Source organism: Chelmon rostratus, chromosome 10, assembly GCF_017976325.1.
Source record: "Chelmon rostratus isolate fCheRos1 chromosome 10, fCheRos1.pri, whole genome shotgun sequence".
NCBI lineage: Eukaryota > Metazoa > Chordata > Actinopteri > Chaetodontiformes > Chaetodontidae > Chelmon > Chelmon rostratus.
This window is the reverse complement of record NC_055667.1, coordinates 27,285,109-27,304,003: the sequence shown is the minus strand read 5'-3', so window position 1 is coordinate 27,304,003 and position 18,895 is coordinate 27,285,109. Positions and strand designations below refer to the sequence as shown.

Below are 18,895 nucleotides of genomic sequence, written 5' to 3'. Positions count from 1 at the left end.
CCACTTGGGGCAGATTTCACATTTGTTATATCTAAAATGAATAATCTCGACGTGTTTGTCTTATTGACTTATCGCTTTACGTTGCTCTTATTCTGTCGTCGGCGATGTTGGTCTGAGGTCAGTCCGCCGTTTTAGTCAAGACTAAAGCATGTCAGGAACAATGAGATGGATCACTTTGAAAGCCGTGCTAAATCCCCTGACTGTTGCTCTAGCGCCACCATGAGGCTGACACCTTTGTTTTTGGCACCAAATTTCACACAAACAGTGAATCCTGATGACTTTTCGTGATGTTTTGATACATTTGGGGTTTTTAGTCTGAATTTTAGTGCAGACGTTCATGCCGCCCTCACTTTGGTGATCCTTCATCCTCTTCTTTTAGCAGCGTCATCAGGTCAAAGCTAAATTTCATCCAGGAATTTGTTGCAAAACTAACAACATTCCCATCAACCTCAATTGTTCTTTGTGTTAACGTGATTAACATTATACCTGTCAAACACTGTCATGTTAGCATTATCACTACGAACATGTTGCCATGTCAATGTTCGCATTAACTTAAAAGTATCTCTGGTACAACCTCACAGAGCCTCTAACATGGCTGTAGACTCCTGTTTTCATGGTTAGCTTCTGCCTCGTTTTAAGGTTCAATTTAGGATGAAATCTTTTGATTGTATTTGTCATGATTTTCTACCCACTTTCTATTCAATCCTATGTTTAATAATTCTAATTTGTGCGTTGGTGAAATATGCATTTAGATCCTTTACTTATGTAAAAGTAGCAGTGCAGGAATTTAATTACAAATATCGTTAACAAAATGCACATAAAGTTGCTCTTTTTCTAGTTCATAGACTCACTTGATTGTGATGATTGTCATTATTACTGCTGCATTAACATGTTAGCAAGATTTTAATGTAGAAGTTAGCTGAGATGGAGTTAATTCTAACTACTTTATGAACTATGTATCATGTTTTATAAGACGACCACATGGTAGCTGTAACTGTTGCTGTTAAATAAATGTTGTGGAGTAAAAAGTATAATAATTCCTTCTGAGACGCAGTAAAGCAGACGAAGTGAATATATTTAATTACTTTGAACCCGTGGATTTATGGCACATTTGGGGTTATGTGACTTACGTTGATTGTGTTTGTGTGTTTTTCTTCATTTCAGTCCCTTATCATCATCATCATCGTCCCTTTTCTCATCTTCTTCTTCTGCATGTCACAAAAGGAACACACCGAACAGCCATTGTTATATTAATATATGTTTAATTCTTCTCCATTTTTATTATCATTATGTTTTATTTTCATATTTTCAAATCTTACAGGTCCTTTGTGCATGGACCTATCATCACGGCACACACATTGGCACAACAAGATTGTTCAGAAATAGATAAATTCTAATCACACTTTAATAGCACACAATTTCATGACTTTTGCAAGGACTTGGGAAAGACATACTATAACAATAACAAATTTGATCATTTTTTTCCTCTATTGAAATCAGAATTTGTTGTATGATGTGCCAAAATAAAACATAATAGTAACATGGACATTCTCGGTTCTCAAATAAACAAAGCATAAATAAAAAAGGAAATTAAAAACATGAGATATAACCATAAAATGTGCAGCAGTTGAATAGAGCTCTGATGAATGTGATGAGTTTTGCCATAAAGGTGCCTTTAAAGCACAACACTTCCCCTAACATGAAATAAAATAATCTCTGTCTTTAAATAAGAAACTGCTGACAATATAAAAATACATGGCATTGTACTGTAGTTCATTAAATAAACCAACAATTCATATATAAAATATTATATTGACGTGTATAAAAATATGCCTTACAACTTTTTGAAAAGGGTAACAGCCGTAAGCTTTTTGTCTGCCACTTCAGAACACACAGTCGACCACAAAATTCCAACATATGTACAAACAATCAACTAATAAGCAGTCAGAACGCCATTTTGACAAATAAAATGAACAGAAGCATCCAGGATCATATTCGTATGACTATTTTTTTCTGACTTGACATATATAAGATACTGTAAGATTCAAGCAGTACTTGATGGAAATACAGACTCAAAAATAAATTAATAGAAAAGAAATATTCTGTCAATTAGGTATGTTGATATCAGTGTATCTTTGGAGAGAGGGAGAGAGGACGGTGAGGGAGACACATTTTTCAAACATTTGTGTCACATCACCTGCGTAACAGTATTTCAGCCCACTGAGATCAGAACAAACACAGGCAGTGTCAGCTATCCTAAAGTAAAAAGGAAACTCAAAATCTACCAGAAAGCCAGGACAAGAGCCAGGGAATATAGAGATCATTTGGAGTAATACCGCTTGGATCGCTGAGGCAGTTCACGGAGCGTTAATGTGAGCATGCAGCGTGTCACCAGACGACGCAGAGGACGTTGCTGCAACTGTTGAACATTCAGGCAGATGTTATTGTTGCTGCTGCTGGACTGTGAGAGTGTGTGTGTCTTGCTTCTAGAGAGGACGTGAACGTTAACTGGTGTGTGTTTTCCGTAGGAAGTGGTTTATCCCTGCTACCTCCTGTCCAGGCAGTGTCTAGCACATGCTAAAGCCACCCCCTCTCCCTGTGTTCCTGCTCCTCCACCACCACCTCCTCCTCCTCCTCCTCCTCCTTCTCCTCTTCCTCCAGGCTCAAAGCAATAGGACAGACTCATCCCTCACTCCCCATCGCATGGTAAAGTACCGTCCTCGCTGGCACGTGAGGGCACGGGCGTGCCGAGCTCATCCACGCACCAGCAGTGGCCGCGCTGCATGCCCTTGGAGGAGCGGCACTGTGTGAGATTAAAAGACAGAGAGGGAGATTTTGAAAGGGAAGAGGAGGGCAGAGATTGAGTGGGAGAGTGGGAAAGGTGGCGAGAGAGGAAGAGAGAGAAAATGATATGTCATCATAGCGCAGTACTGATTCTCTGAGCTCACAGCTGGGAGGCTCCGGGAGAGAAGTGTCAATTATTCTCAGCCCTTGTGGTCACAGACAAATCTCTGGGTGCACCGAGCAGAAAGCTGCAGTAGAGCGCCGCTCTCGCACTCTCACAAATACATACAGTGACACGAAGTCGGTGCGGCAAAGACACATTTTCACATCACATCACAAGAGCTAACAGCCGGTAAAGTTCCAGTAATATGTTCCACGATGCTTCAGGTGACTGTAACACTCTACCTGCTTTTTCCTGTAGAAGCCACGGGTGTCACAGTTGGGTATATAGATGTCACGGTCGGACTGGAAGATTGTCAGCTCGAGACCCCTCAGGACACTATTGAGCAGCTTGCGGCAGGGTGCCTGAAAACAGCAACGCAGAGTGTGACTTCAAACATCACCAGAGGCAAATACAGAGAACCTATAAAGAGTGGCAGTGGCAAGCTGCTATCTCCCCTCAGGTGACTGTGTTGGCAGAAATCCTCTTTGATCACAACACATGTGGATGTGAATCACAAAGGATTAGCTACAGTGATGCAGCATTAGAGCCAGAAGCAGAGAATATGTATATTTATATATATCAGATGTCACATATTGTATAACATTATATAACCATATTGTTACACAATGCTTTGGCTTTTCAGGTCACTGAATGGTTTGAAGTGACTGTGCGTTTTTTTTTTTTGTGTCACTTTGTGGAATCAAACATCTTGATCAATTATGTGACCACTGTTGTTGCTGTTGTTAACATTCATATTAGCTCAAATGAGCAGATCAACCGGCTCGCAAAAGTGAAAAATCTGCGGCGGCAGCGGCCGACTTGAAACTTTCCTGATTCACATCATGCTCAATTAGTTCTGCCGCATAGCAGCACACACATCATGCACCATAATGCATGGCTTCAGGGCAGAGTGTGTGTACATGCCACTGCAACACCCCAAACAGCAGAGGATCTATGGTAATAACTCTCCATAATATAGTGCAGCACCATATACGACCCTCTCCGTCACATACGATGAGTATTTACACAGTCTGGTTATAGTACATAAAATGCTTTACGCTTCTGAGTATTTTGATCATTTAGGTGATGATCCATTAGCTTCACACAATTGAGGCTGTAAAATGAGAGCATGAACTTACTCTTTCAATGTCACCACTGTGTGAGGGATGGGGACCTGAGAGGAAATGACACACCGGCATGAGAATGTGACATTAAACCATCATAGCCATTAACATCAAACCACATCCCATGTCACATTTTACAATATATGCTGCACATGTAATATTTAGACTTTGGTATCTATCTTTGCACCTTTTTGCACATGACATTACTAAGCAGTCACTCAGATGAGATCTATCCGGGGTGGTCATTCAACGAGACCTAATTTCCATCAGTATATTTCCTTTTCAGACTGTTAGTATCGCAGTATCTCAGTTTGAACAGTAGATGGAGATCACTGCAATAAAAAGCAGCTTGATCAGGATGTAGGTGACACTGTGACAGTTTCACATTCATTCTAAATCCTCTACAGAGAACCTGACTTGTAGGACAGATCATTGTCATGCACCCTGTCACTCAAACGGATTAAAATTAAATATATTATAGTGTACAAATGGCATAAACGCAGGAATGAGCATCTTCACTTATACACTGTTGCAACACCCCAAGATTAATTAAAAGGTCCTTGTTTTTAGTGATTTGACATAATTTCTGATTAACAAACCACAGTCTGTACAATAGGACTGTAGTGACAAATGACATTTTTTATCACAGTGACTCCAGAGGCACTGCTGAGCAGTATTAGTGCTAGAGGTTTGCAAATTCATCTGTAGTGCACAAAATGCATCCAGGCTTAAATGTCACACACTAATTGGCCTTTCTTTTTGTTGGTGAGTGACACAGCATCACATGCAAGTCACAGCAATACAGGAGACACACTGTAAATACAGTTATGTGTGGTGCACACGTCTAGCCTACCTGCAGTGTCCATGCATGTGTCTGTTTGCATCTGTAGGCGCATGCATGTACGTGTGCATACGTGATTTCATGCACGTGTGTGTGTGTGTGTATATACAGTATCTTACCTGTGGGGTGGGGCCTCTCAGTGGGACTAGTCCTGCTGTGCTTGGCGCAAATGCCCCTTCCCTGCAACAGAGCCTGGAGGGGGCTGTGTTCCCTTGGTGGGGGAACACAGCGGAGCCCCTTGGCACAGCTCAGGGTGTACACACCACAGGGCTCTCCCTGGGCCAACACTGACGTGCTGCCGGCAACATTATGGTCCCTAGGGGGCCGACCTGCCCCCAGTGGATCCTTGCAGGAGGGACAGACCTTAAAGGGGCCCAAGCGGTTTGCCCCGGTCCATGATCCGCAGTGAGCAATCAGCAACAAAACAACGGTTGTTAAGTTAGAAAGGATAGGCATTTTCTGTCCAGGTCTCAGGTTCTCCACTCTGTCACTCTCTGTCAGTTAAATGTGGCTGATGCTATTTCTGGATGTATATTTCTCCCTCTCTCTCCCTTTCTCTCCCCTTTCCTCAGTCTTCTTCCCGTTTCTATACAGTAGCTTTCCTTGGTGCTTTGCCGGTTGAGTCCCCTGCAGTGCCAGAGGAGACAAATGGAGATCGAGAGAGACACAGCAAAGCACCAGCTTTTAAAGATCTGAAAGGCGGTGATAGAGAGTGAGTGAGTGAGAGAGAGAGAGAGAAAGAGAGAGCGAGCACAGTTATGACACCTTCAGGGGCTGGGACTCAGAGAGAGAGAGAGAGGGAGAGAGAGAGAGAGAGAGAGAGAGGGGGAGGTGGCAGGGAGGGAGAGAGCAAGTGGGGGGGTGGATTATGTTCCTTTCAGAAATTATCAAAATCTCTCCACCCTTTCCTGTTATATACATACATCTAGCCCTTCTTCTTACATTACAGATGCAGGAGTAGTTGTCATGTTGAGCTGTTTGCACTTTCTTTCCAATGTCACAGACCTTTCCGGAATAATATTTGCCATGGTAACAAATCCAAATGTATATGTGCCTCCACCAGCCTCGCCGCTGCAATGCCATTTGCTGCGATAAATGCACAGCTGCGTGTTTTCTCCTCCTCGCATTCTGTATGAGGTTATGACAGAGAGCACTTCCTGTCCAAACATGTACACATGAGATGTCTTTTTGTCAAATTACAGAAACACACAGCACTGATCAAAGTTTAGAGAACGTCGAGTTAATGAGTTGTGTGCAACAATAAATCAAACAGTGAAGAAATGAATCTCCTGAATGTACTTCAGACATGTTAGTTTATGAACAAACAGAAGTGTAACATGCTGATGTGAGATTGCTTTTATGTAGCATACACCAACTGAAACTGTGCCTCAGCATAATCAAACCACTGCTGAGTCAGATCTGTATTGCGTCGCCTCTACAAGAGGGCTAATCCAGCCTTAATAAGAGTTCTAGATTACATTTCAGCAGATATTAACTGACTACACGGACCGCATCACATGTTGAAGTGCGAGAGCCAGCTGTTTGAAATGGAAGAGTAATCATCTGGATAATTAGGAGGAGGGGGGAGGACTCATTTTTGCAAGAATGCACATTGACCAGCCGGAGCCAAACTGCTAATAATGCAATCCATCGCTCCACTCAGCCAGTTAGGATTTTCCATCTTCAAAAGATCACTGCTGAGCCCTTTACCCTTCTACTCAACACACAACACTAGATCCTGCCACTCCTGGCATGATAAAACTGACACATCTGCACAGTGTAATGTATTCTGGTGAATAAGTACAGATTATTTGGTGTATATAAATTACGTTCTACAAGGCGTAATTCTTTCACCCGTGCAAGACAAATTAACAAACTAACTTTGCAACTGCAGTCCAAATAGTAATAATATAAAAGATATAAAAGCAAAGTCAAGGATCTGCACATGATCATTGGTAGAAGTCGGCTGTAGGTTGAAAGTTGAGGAATTCCTCTCTTATCTAGAGTCCCACTGTCTCCTGTGTTATCTGACATTGCCTTGCTGCCATGGGTGCTCTGAGGACGGATGCAACAAGCTTATGATACCACAATTTTTCACAGAGCATAAACTGAATTTGGGTATTAATGTTAACACTGCTGACTTGGTGTTGCGTTACCTTTAAAATTAGCAGAACACTAGACATAAAAAGGGCTGCGTGCATTTTTGCCTGACACAGGGTCATTTGCTCCAGTGGTAGCACAGACCTGACAGAGCACACCAACATACCCACTGACCTATACTTGCTGGAATTCAGAGCTACATGAGGCCAAAATCTGCTTTGCCATCAGCAGCCTGTTGTTCTGATTAATCCTGGCATGGAGGGCAGAAATCACCTGCCGTCTTGTGTTCCCATCAGCTCCAGAGCTGCAGCACTAGTCTTTCCACATATCAGGAGAATGTTCCAAGACACACGCCAGACCAACGGGGGCTCTCTTTTCCACACTGCCCTGGGTTATTCATTTTTCCTCCTGCAGCCACACTGTTTCTTCATCCTCTCTCTCTCTTTCAGCTCAGGTCGACCCCAGCTGGCTTAGTAAGTCTCTCTGCTGCCACTTCTGCTTTCAAAACAGCAACCGCAATCTACATAAACCCTGTGGTGGGACACTGCTCTGCCCTGTTGAGTAGCATCCCCCTGACTTTGTGTTAATCTGAACACCTACCCCCTTAAAGTTTTTGACAGTAATATTTCAGTTTAGGATCATGAAACACACTGCCAACAGAAAGGGGAAACTGTTGCACTATGATACTCACCAGACCTGCCAGAAACAAGATGGTCCATAAGTTGGGTTTTGGGTTTTCTTCTAAAGGACTTATCATTGAGAGACCAAGCTAATATTTGCATCCTTTTACATGCTGGTCAGTCAAAATAAGACACACACAAACCCGCACACAATTTGAGTGTTTGGATTGGCTGAATGCTTCTCACCATTTCTCAAAACTCGAAGCGATTGGCTATTTCAGTAACGAGGGTGTGATGTCACTGGAAAGCGCCGAACTCTAGTTTCCAAAGTTTTATGTGGTGCTATGGATAGCTGATGGACAAAAGTGGGTTTCTGTCTTATTAGCCGCCTTGATAACAGGTAAGCGATTGACTAATCGATAATGACACCTATAATAAATCATTGTTGTTCCCTCCACTGTCAGGAATCCTCTTGCTAAGCACCGAGCCCCAGGATCAAGCAAAGAAGCTATCAAATTAGCCGCTAGCTAATGATGCTAACCCAGCTTTGCGACTAAATTAACCCTTCGTCACCAACTGACGAATGGATATTTGTCTTTATGAAACGTTATTTAGCTAACACTGAGCTATACCTAATTTTCAGTTATCGTGGCAGCAGTTAACTGTCTGAAAATTCACGCTAGCTAAACTTAAAGTAGCTTTGTCGTTAGCACGCTGAGTTGCTATCTTACAAACCATGACAGCGTTAGATGTAAACATTGGCACGCCCACTTTGCCTCCTTGCGGCTTTTTCACATTTTCTGTTAAAATGACTTTTGTCAATGACAATTTATTCCTTGCAACCACTGGAAAAATATCTGAATGAGGGTTTAATAGAAGAAAATGGACACGGTGCGTAAGTTTGACGTGTTCGCTATGTCCACGCGATCTCATCCAACGTCACTGAACGACATCCCAAACCAAAACCAACCGAATACGGTCAGTCCAGTCGATGCATAGAATACGTGCTGATTACTGCAGCTCGATCACTCTCTCTCTCTCTCGTTTTCTCAGTGTATGTGTGTGTGTGTGTGTGTGTGTGTGTGTTAGGTCGGGTGTGTTCTGGGGTTGGTCACCTGTTTCCTCTTGCAAATACATGTTTCTTTGGCAGAGGAAGGAGAGAAACTAAACGCTAAATCTGTGATGCATTTCCTCGTCATTGCAAGGAAATACAGCACAGAAGAACGTCAGATGGGGGTTATACTGTATAAACATGCAGAGCTGATAAGTGCATTGTATCAAACCCTGTTTGAATGACAAATAGTAATGGTGGTGTACATACATTATAAGCTAATTGTTTGCATGTATTATATGTTCAATGTATTTCGTCATATTAAAGGATGGCACAATAAAAATCACTGTAAAAAATGATATCATTGAATTACGTTTATATGTGTAGTAATACTAATAGGATGTGTTGTGAACTGGTTTTATACCAGATTAAGTCATACATGAATTTTCACATACTTTGAACATTATGCCTTTGAACTAATGTATCTAGATTGATGGAAAATAATTAGCAGTCTATAATTAGGATTTATACAATTTCATGACATCACCTCATGTTTTCGGAAACAATGATAGACATTTTTCACTATTTTCTGACAGTTTGTAGACTAAACAATTAAACTCTGAAGTGGTAATGAGTAAAAGCTGAATATAACATCTTCAAATGACTTTCCAGTTGTCTTCTGCTTTTTGTTAATCTAAAATATGATGACACATTGGTTGCACTGGTACCATGATATCAGCACCTTCAAACTATTTAAGTGATCTAAAGACACAAGTATGAGAGCAGACGGTGTCCAAATGTCCATTACAGCAACAGCAAATCTTCTTATTCTCTTATCTGCAGAGAAAAAATCAGGATCAGAACATCCATGTCACAATTTTTTCATCAGTATTAATGTGACAGCAGTGAAGATACAGTAGTTCCATCTGTTGGTCCAAATGTTTTGAACCTGCCTCAGTCCCCTCATCTTTGCCACAGAAACTTAAAAGCAACTATTGTATAAAACTATCCACAACATGCATGAGAGGAGCTGGGTTGTTGGTACATAGTAATTACCCCGTGATTCAGCTTCCTCCTAGCTGTGTTTGTTTTTTCTCTCTCTCTCTCTCTCGAGCACCAAACAGCCAGGTCAGCAAACATTGTACAGCCTGCTGAATGTTAGTGCCAATTTTTTCCACTGTCTCATTTTCTTCATTCAGATGGATGACCTCAACGTACTACATCACAGATGCCTCCTGAATCTGAGGCGTCGAATCAGAGATATTGGGGATGGGCGCCCAGCACAGGAACGATATATGAGGTTGCAGAAGGATGGAGACACACTCAGGTCAGCCTCAGATATTCAACTTGCCTGAAGTGATTAAGTGACTTTGTTGGATTGGGTGAAATAGAGTAGATGCTTCTGTGTTATGTTGTTGCTCTTTATCATGACTTGCAAAACCTCTGGTGCTATCGTCGGTTTCTTAAACATTTTAATCTTATTTATGTATGATTTGAAAGATCCTGAAGGTTTAACATGTTGTTATCATCAATATGTTGATCCACCATATGCACACACCATAGGAGTAGGGATACACAGGTACCCTCTATTTCCCAAATTAAAAATCTGTATCCGTTCAGTATCTGCGCTGATATGATGCATCAGATCAGTGCATGAGGTCTCTGGCCTATGCGATGAACAGACTAGTTTATCCCCTTTTGGGGTAAGAATGGGGCAAAATATCACTGGTTTCCCTATAATTGTCAAGTGAATTTGAAGAAGACTTTTGAATTGTTAGAAAAACAGAAAAACAAAGCAAATTAGGTGCGTTTCCATGAACTGGTTCTGAGTGAGTGAACTAGGCTACGCAAAGCATATTTTTGTCAAATTGGACTATGTTGGGCAGGTTTATCACAAACAGTACAACTCCAATTCCAAAAAGTTGGGACGCTGTGGGAAACATGAAGAATTTGCTAATCCTTTTGGACACATACTCTATTGTGAACAATACAAAGACAATATATTTAATGTTTTGCTTCACCACTATCATTGTTTTTTGTAATTATGTGCTTATGCTGAAACAGGTTCATTGGTAACAGGTGATAGTATCATGACTGGGTTTGAAAGGGACATCCTTTGAAGGCTCATTCACAAGCAAGGTTGGGGTGAGGTTCCGATTGCATAAAGGAGATTACTACACGAGCTCAGAAACACTTCATAACAGCATTACACCATGCGTTTGTTCGTTTATGTTTTACACATGTCTCAACTTTTTCGGACTTGGTGTTGTAGAGGAAAAAGAGGTCACGAACCAGAAACACAACCAGTTGTTTGCCAAGCACCAAAAAAACCTCAAAGAACAGGAAAAGACCTGGTGCAACTACCGGCCATGTTTTTGCACAGTATGGGGAAACAGTGGAAACAGATTCTTTTTCTTCTTCTCTCTATGTGGAAACAGCTGATCAGTCATGGTAGTTAAATGTGTACTATTAGGAAGTGGTGTTTGCATCTCCCATGAGGTACATTAATTAAAAAAAAAAGTGAAAATGACCTTTAGAGAGTGTAATAGCTTTTTTTTTTTTACCATTTTCATCAACCTTTTCTCATGTAATACTTCAAAATGCACATCAAAATATGTTGTTTTTGCAGAGATAGAAGATGAAAGTCAGACAGTTTGAGGTACACACATAGTATGTGTGTACATTTATTTTGCCTTCCAGGGTAATAAACCCACACGGTTTTACTTCTTTCCTCAAAACCACTGACTTAAAAAAAAAAAAATCATTGTCAGTAGAAGCTTGTTTCCAGGTCAGCATAACTTGAAGTGCACAGGCACAGAATTTTCCAAACATCTATGCTATCCCTCCTGAGTTTTTGTAATTGGTTAAGTTTGAATAAAGTTTTTGTTTGACTGTAAACCTCAGAGGCCCCAACCTACCGTGTAGATTTGTTCTATAGTAATAACTTGTGAATGTAATTCCATTCAACACACTGCATTGCTGATACAGAGCTTCTTGAGCTCCAGTGGTTCTCAGGAAAATCTGTGTTTGTCCTTGCACATCTCCAGTTTCCCCTTCCTTAACAAAACTTCCCTTCTTATATAAAGCTGGTGAACATCATTTCTTATTAAACAGTAATGGCCAGTAATCATATGCATGTCATCTGATACACCTTCCTCTAATCATCTGGCTGAAACAGCAGTTCTATATCAGCTATCATTGTCTTATTTAATTGTTAAAAATGGGCACATATTTTCAGCTCATTTCTCTTGCACGTGTCGGTGCATGTGATTACACTGTTAGTGTCTTGACAGTCTTTCCATCAAAAGATTAGGTTTTTCTTTGAGATGTGTTTCTGATTGTGCTTACAGCAGTCTGACCTAATGGAAATCACCTATTGTTAACCTGTAATTTCTTCTCTTTAGTTACCAAGGGAACTCTGAAGAGGTGGGTTGCTATGTGGCTGGCCATCCTTTATCAAAGGGAAATTGCTACTTTGAGGTAAGGCTTGTGATAGTGATGCTGTAAGTCAGCATCTGTCATTGTTACTATAATATCACTGTTAGCTCTCCAAGGTTTTTTTTATAGTGCATAATTAGTTCTCAGCTGTCTCAGACTGTGTTTCTGCCCCCCACGTTTTGCTCATCTACTTTTTTTGGATATATGGTAATTATTAGAAAACAAGTAGACTGTTTGTCGTTTGCACAATCATTTATTTTGAAATGTCGGGGGGTGGAAGATTATTCACAATATGATAGGCTTACTACATACCATCGTCCCTGTGTGTGCCCAAGATTGCTTTACCATCCAGCCAGCAATTTTATCCTCTGGAATCCCATTGCTGACAATTTTCTCAACTCCATATTAAATTCTGTGCCCCCCTACAGTCCCAGTTGAACAGTGCAAAACCACTACCTCAAAAATGTCCTCGCTGCATTGGAATGAGGGATAGGGTGTGGGTTAGGTGGTATCTTTGAGTACAGAGATTAGTCTGACACAGTGTTTTTCACCAGACTGGCAGGCAGACTGACAGCAGGAGAAGCCATTGGACATTTAGCAAATCTGAGGTACCCCTATGTATCAAAAGCTAATAGTTTTCATACATACTTTTTCCCCTCAAACTCTTTAGTATCTTGGTGATTTAGCACAGGAAAGTTGCAAGTATTCAGCCATAAATTACATGTAGAGGGATGCAGTGTTATTTATGAGCCAGCTTGTTTGTGGATGGTGCACGTCAGAGCAGGCCTGCTCTGACGTGCGGTTAAGAGACAGCAGGTGAGGCAGGCATACTTCCTTGTCTGGGTTTTTAGGCTTCAAGAGGAAGAACCAGGCTATACATTATCCTGTGAACCTACGTCATTCTGCTGAGCTGCAAATAGAGCCAGACAAGACCATGCAGCGTCTAAGTCTGGTAGCTATAGTAAGCTCTGCTGTAAATGATTTACTTCTTCCACTATTCTTTTATATCTTTTTCTTTTTTAGAAGCACCATTTCGGACATATGTTGAAACATTTCAGATCTGCTTCAGTGAGATGTGCTTGGACATTATTTATCTTGGTTGTGAGGTGTCCTAGATTTGGGCCAGATGTGACATTTACTTTAAATGTGATGTCAAACTCTCATCTGACCTCCAGATCTCACTCTCCTCTATAGCAAGAAAAGTTTAAAGATAACAATGTTTATATTTAAATGAGGATAACATTTGGAGCCTAATAGATCTCTCTGACATTTAAACAAGTGGATTTTAGTGTGGTCATTATCCGGAGTTTTATGCTACATTATTCTCCACTCTGTGACGCAAATGCTGTCAGTTTCCCAGATATCTCGAAAATTTGGGAGTGTTTATTCTGACAAAGGTCAGGCCTCTGTCGATGTATGCGTCACTGCTATCCTCGTGTTTCTCCTCGTTCTGCTTTCACAAGGAATCCATTTCACCTCTGTCACTGCTGCTGCACTTTTTCCAGTTTTTTTTTTGTCATCTGTCTTCTTCAAGCCCAGCTGAACATCTGCAGCATTCCTCTTGTTTTAATAGATTTATTCAAAAAATTCATATCAATATAACTTAACGGCTCATCAGTGAGCTGATTCCTGCTATTTTCCGATCTCACATGTCAATCTCACATGTTTTGGAACTTTTAGTAAAATCATACAGACACAATTGATATTGAAACAGTTTGTGGAAATGGTAACCTGGGCCAAGATTTTAGTTCTTTAACACAGCAGGGTTAGGTTCTAGAGTATTATCCTTAAAGTGCCTGACTGGACAGGAATTAGACCTGGAATATTTAGTTATAGAAGCCCAAGAAGTTTGGTTTCACGTGTACTGATAGCAGACTCACATTGGATGAGGCTATTCTCCTTTGTTTGGCTGCATTACCTTTCACCTAATTCTGCTTGGTAGTGTGTGACATTGTGCTCTGAATGGTTTTAGCTAGCAGGCTGGCTTATGTCTGAGGGGAGGTGGTTGTGGAGTTTTTTCCCTGCTGCCACCAGAGCTCGGGACTAGAGATGTGCAGCAGGTATAAACCATTTTCATGCTACTATGTAGGGCTGTACTGAATGTCTTTATATATACGTGTGTGTGTGTGTGTGTGTGTGTGTGTGTGTGTGTGTGTGAGGCTCTGAGTGTCCGTTGTCTTTTATTTTTTTACGATGTCTGATGTATGATTTGCATTACACACACGAGTTTGACTGTGGGATAATTGTGTTTTTTTTGCCCCAGACAGCCAGAGTACTGAACATTAGCAGTAAGCTAGCAAGCAAAAGCACCGAGGGGGTGTGTGTGTGTTCTGTTGACGCTCACTGAACTCAGCGCTTGGACTCTCGGACAATTCTTCGTCCTCTCCCCTCTCTGTACATTCATGAAGTGAAGTGCGTTTCCCCTCCAGTAAGCAGTCAATGAAGCGAGACTAATTACAGGTGGGCACCTCTGTGGTTCGGTGCTGCAGACAGGTTGCAGCCAAGATTAATCCACTTTTTAATCCCCAAAGTTTAAAAGATAAGATCAGAGCTCTTCTCCCGCCGGTAAACAGCTCTGGATCAGAGCAGAATCCGTTGTGACCGTGGGTGTTTATTCCTCCAGAAGCTCCAGTCTGCCCCCAGCTCTCTCCTCCAGAGCTCCATGTATACAACAAATCCTTCACATTGATCATCGCTTGTACTTATTTACTGTTTAGTCCTCATATTTTTAATTTGTAAAATTCATTAATTGGATTGTGGTGTGCAGGATTTTTGAGTAGCTATGAGCCAAACCACCTGTCTATAAGATTTTCAGGAGTGCAAGAACATCGTAGTAAGTGTTTCCTGCTGGGTGTGAATAGTTAAAAGGCAGAACGTTGGAACAAAATTGTGATGGACCCCATAGGACATAATAGTGGTGAATTGTGTTGTGCCGTGTTCATGGCGGCTTCAGGTCTCCCAAAACCACTCCTCCAAAACACATGAGCGAGCACTGGGGAGAGGACTAGTGATGAGAAGACCAATTATTTTCATAAATACATAAATAAATTACTCTGTTAAAGGCCGTAATCATGTAAATACACGCCTCTCTCTCTGTGTATGTGTGTAGGTGACAATAGTGGACACAGGGGTGAGGGGGACCATTGCTGTGGGCCTGGTGCCTAAATTCTATAGGCTGGACCACCAGCCTGGCTGGCTGCCATACTCTGTAGCTTACCACGCTGACAACGGCAAGTAAGTCAAACCACAGTCTTCCATACTGTACAGTACAGCGTTGGTTTTGTGCATGGTTAGACAAAATGGATTGTGGCCTGTTGATGCTGCATCCACACATAACTGTAACTGTAATTCTCTATATCCTTCTCCTCAGCTTTTACATACTCTCTACATTTTTCACCCACATAAAAATTGCTGGTTGCAGAAATATTATTTTTGGCTGAATGACTCTGAACCTTTCACACGTACTTATTGATTGTTGTTGTTGTTGGTCTATACATTTATAGTACTAGTAAAGAAATGCAATAGAAAATGAAAATATTATTCCACTGCTATGGAAAACTTTCAGAGGAAAAGACAAGCAGGAAGCTAGCCAATTGCAGTTGTTATATTTCTGAGAGGGTGCACGTTATCTACGGTGTTGTTTTTTTTAAGCAATAACTCAATCATTTATGTTCTGAAGATTCTTATCTCGTCATTCTTCCTAGACTCTACAATGGCAACCCTGTGGGACAGCAATTTGGGCCAAAGTGTGCACGGGGTGACCGTATTGGCTGTGGAATACACTCCGAAAATATTGAAGCAGGTTTTACAACCGTGTTTTTCACTAAAAATGGCAAAGAGGTATGTGTTTTTAATCTCAATGACATTCTGTAGTGAAACACTACATAAACACAAACTTGCACTATTACTAGTTCTGCACGAGCTGAACGGTTTATCTGTAAAGTACAGCGCTGTCTCTGTTTCTTCACCTGTTGCTTCCTCACATTCGTCTCCCATCCAGGTTGGTTCAGTCGAGGTTCCTGTGTCTGCAGAGGGCCTGTTCCCCGCTGTAGGGATGCACTCCATGGGGGAGGAAGTGAAGGTTGACTTGCAGGCTGAGTGGCTCCTGGAGGAAGATGATAGTATGATGATGGTGGACAGCCATGAAGATGACTGGGGACGGCTTTACGACGTCCGGGTGAGCGGCACGGTAAGAAGCAGAAAAAGTTAAAGGAATATTCAACATTTGAATTATGTGCGTTCAGAACAGAGATAACTGTTCTCTGCAATGACTAGCCTCGCTTAGGACAAAGATTGCAAGTATATTAAGCAAGTATTTGGACTATTTGACCTTGCTGCTCACACCACTAAGCAGCTATATTACCGCACTAGTTTTCACTTGCCAGTGTGAGCTGGCTGATGGCTGCGTACAGGTCCATACAAGTAGATGGACTACATACAAGTAGAACTGCAAGTGACAATAATTTAATCAAATACTAGTTATTTAAATCATTCATGTATCATGAGGGCTGTTCCGTAAACACTGGTCACAAAACCCCCAAGTTGAATCTCATTTTGGCACATCAGAAGAAACAAAGTGTTCGTCTGCTACGACGCTCTCAGCTCTGGGGATGAATGTTAGCAAAGCCGACTAAACTGCTTTTGAATCACGCAGTGGTACAACCTCCTCTGCTACAGCTGACAAAGCTGTGCTAGGAGTTTTATAACTGAAATACAACAGGATGCATAGCGGTGCCCCTTTTCCACCAATTATTGCTGGTTCTTAAACCGGATCCAGTCGGGATTTTTGGAACCTTGGTGGTATCTTGAAAAAACAGTATGCGTTTCCACTGGTTTTGAGCAGAACCGTTGAAATCAAGGATGTGTTGTCAACAGAAAGTGTTGCACAATGCACAAGGGAAGTAAACAGTTGTCGCAAGATGACGGATAAATTGATTACCTGTGAGTCATTTGGTCATTACAGATACTTGTTTTTATCCAAAAAACAAGCGTGGACCAACTAATGCTGGTCAAAAGGCATTTAGAGCCAAGAGGAACGGCCTTTTTTTCCAGCCTGTGGAATATGACACGCCAGCTGATGTTGTCACCATTCTCACTTTAGGTCAAGGAAAACCTGCTATTTTTTGGGTGCAGCAGGTTCCAGACCAATTTATTTTTGGTTCAAATGCACTGAATGGTTCAAAATTAGCTGCACGAAGAACAACACAACCCGTTCCATGTTAGTGGAAAAGTTTTACTTGTGTTACAGGTAAAACAGGGTCGTAGAAGTTTCGCGTGAGACGGTGGCTTAGCTGGTGAGCTGGACTGTACCTACTGTGACTGGGTGGAGGCCGTGATTAATGTATTTCTCATAACTTTAGGTGAGGTGTATTGAAGAGAAAAGCATCAGCACCCCACCAGCGCTGGTGACTCAAAGTTGACTTTGAAAATTCTGATTCAGGTACAACCCTAGACAACCCTCTGCTGACTTTTTAACTGTTCAGACGACAAAATGTGAAGTAAACAAATGCACAAGCAGAGCCGAGAAGTGCATTGATTACTCGGTTCTTACCAATAGCCAAACAAAGTGCAAACTATTAATTCATGTGAGACAGAAATGCAAATAAAACTACATATGATATATAGGCTCTAACATGTTCCCAGTTCACACAGTGATTTGTCTATTAATCCCTTAAGCACTATTTTCAGAAATGTTGAACATGTGATTTAACAATGATTTAACATTCTGGTACATCAGTGGCTGAAATATGTGCCAACTGGTTGTTAGCGTTTCTTGAGTTGTGAACACAGAGCCAATGTATTTGACAACAAATGCATCACATATATTTTGTGTGTTCTTCCAGCATGTCTTTTGAATATGACAGATTATAGTGTGGTTTTTCAGTTGCTTGTACTTCTGCCGGGCTGTTGCCAGTTCCCCATGTTTGTTTTGTGCTGCTACAAGATCCTTCAACTGCCTGTTCTTTAGCAAATCCCTCTTTGTTGACAACTGTACTTAATGCTCGCTAAAATTCAGGGAAAGCTCCAGACACAATCACTTAAATTTTAATTATTTTGTCTCTGTTGAATGATCGTGCCATGACTGGATTTGGGTCACCTTCAGAGTGTTTTTGCAGGTTGCTTCATGACATCAGCTCAGGGATTTTCCTCCACGTTCTGTAGAAAACAGGTTCAGTAACAAGATAATCAGCAGACTCACAGAAAAGAGTCCGTTTCATCCCCTCTTTGCTACATCAGAGTCGGAGATTACACAACAGTTTGGCAAATCTACCTGCAAAGCTTAGGCACATAAGCAGGGTAACACACCAACTCCTTTAACTACAGATAAAAGTGCAGATAAATCGGGATTGGGATCTTCAGACTTGTCTGATGCAAGGTACCTCTGTTAGCTTTTGGTTGCCGGATGTGGCAGAGTGGTTGCCACATTGTAATCATTTTAATTGGAGAAGTGATTTACAGTCATAATATTCTCATGTTATTATACCCCAATTAAACCTGTTTCACATCGCTAATTTCTCTCGGTTTTCTCATATTTTCTGTCTGTAACATACGCCCACACACAAAATATTAACACACATCTGACAAGTTGTTGTGGCGAATATGTTAGCGAACGATGGAGCACATTTCCATCCCGTTAGAGTCCTGTTTATGGCCACCTGATCAATGGAACATTCATTGCCCTTTAATTCTTCTCTGTTATGGTTTCAACCATTCTTAACCAGTGAGGTGTTTTCCTTTTCACCAGCAAGTTGCTAAATTTGTCTACCCGTGGCA

General features: G+C 41.3%; 2 protein-coding genes across 2 annotated transcripts in view; one reads left to right on the top strand and one right to left on the bottom strand.

Annotated features, from left to right (window-relative positions):
• Window positions 1-1,276: 1,276 nt before the first annotated feature.
• LOC121612900 (insulin-like growth factor-binding protein 5) lies at window positions 1,277-5,574 on the bottom strand. The gene is made up of 4 exons (XM_041946066.1): window positions 5,032-5,574; window positions 4,087-4,121; window positions 3,190-3,309; window positions 1,277-2,803 (listed from the first exon to the last, which is right to left on the bottom strand). The coding sequence occupies exons 1-4, from the start codon at window positions 5,366-5,368 to the stop codon at window positions 2,690-2,692; spliced, it is 606 nt and encodes a 201-aa protein (XP_041802000.1). The 5' UTR covers window positions 5,369-5,574; the 3' UTR covers window positions 1,277-2,689.
• A 2,354-nt stretch (window positions 5,575-7,928) lies between these two features.
• Window positions 7,929-18,895, top strand: part of spryd3 (SPRY domain containing 3) — a 56,244-nt gene continuing 45,277 nt past the window's right edge. Inside the window, exons 1-6 of the mRNA XM_041946630.1 lie at window positions 7,929-8,032; window positions 9,883-10,010; window positions 12,088-12,163; window positions 15,231-15,355; window positions 15,826-15,961; window positions 16,122-16,310. Of these exons, the coding sequence (XP_041802564.1) occupies window positions 9,883-10,010; window positions 12,088-12,163; window positions 15,231-15,355; window positions 15,826-15,961; window positions 16,122-16,310 (654 nt within the window). The 5' untranslated portion in view covers window positions 7,929-8,032. The remainder of the gene's footprint in view (window positions 8,033-9,882; window positions 10,011-12,087; window positions 12,164-15,230; window positions 15,356-15,825; window positions 15,962-16,121; window positions 16,311-18,895) is intronic.

Coding starts and splice junctions, on each gene's coding strand:
- LOC121612900 (XM_041946066.1), bottom strand. CDS start 5,368: ATGCCTATCCTTTCTAACTTAACAACCGTTGTTTTGTTGCTGATTGCT. Junction 4,122..5,031: donor TGAGAGGCCCCACCCCACAG/GTAAGATACTGT, acceptor ATTTCCTCTCAG/GTCCCCATCCCTCACACAGT. Junction 2,804..3,189: donor GCTTCTACAGGAAAAAGCAG/GTAGAGTGTTAC, acceptor AATCTCACACAG/TGCCGCTCCTCCAAGGGCAT.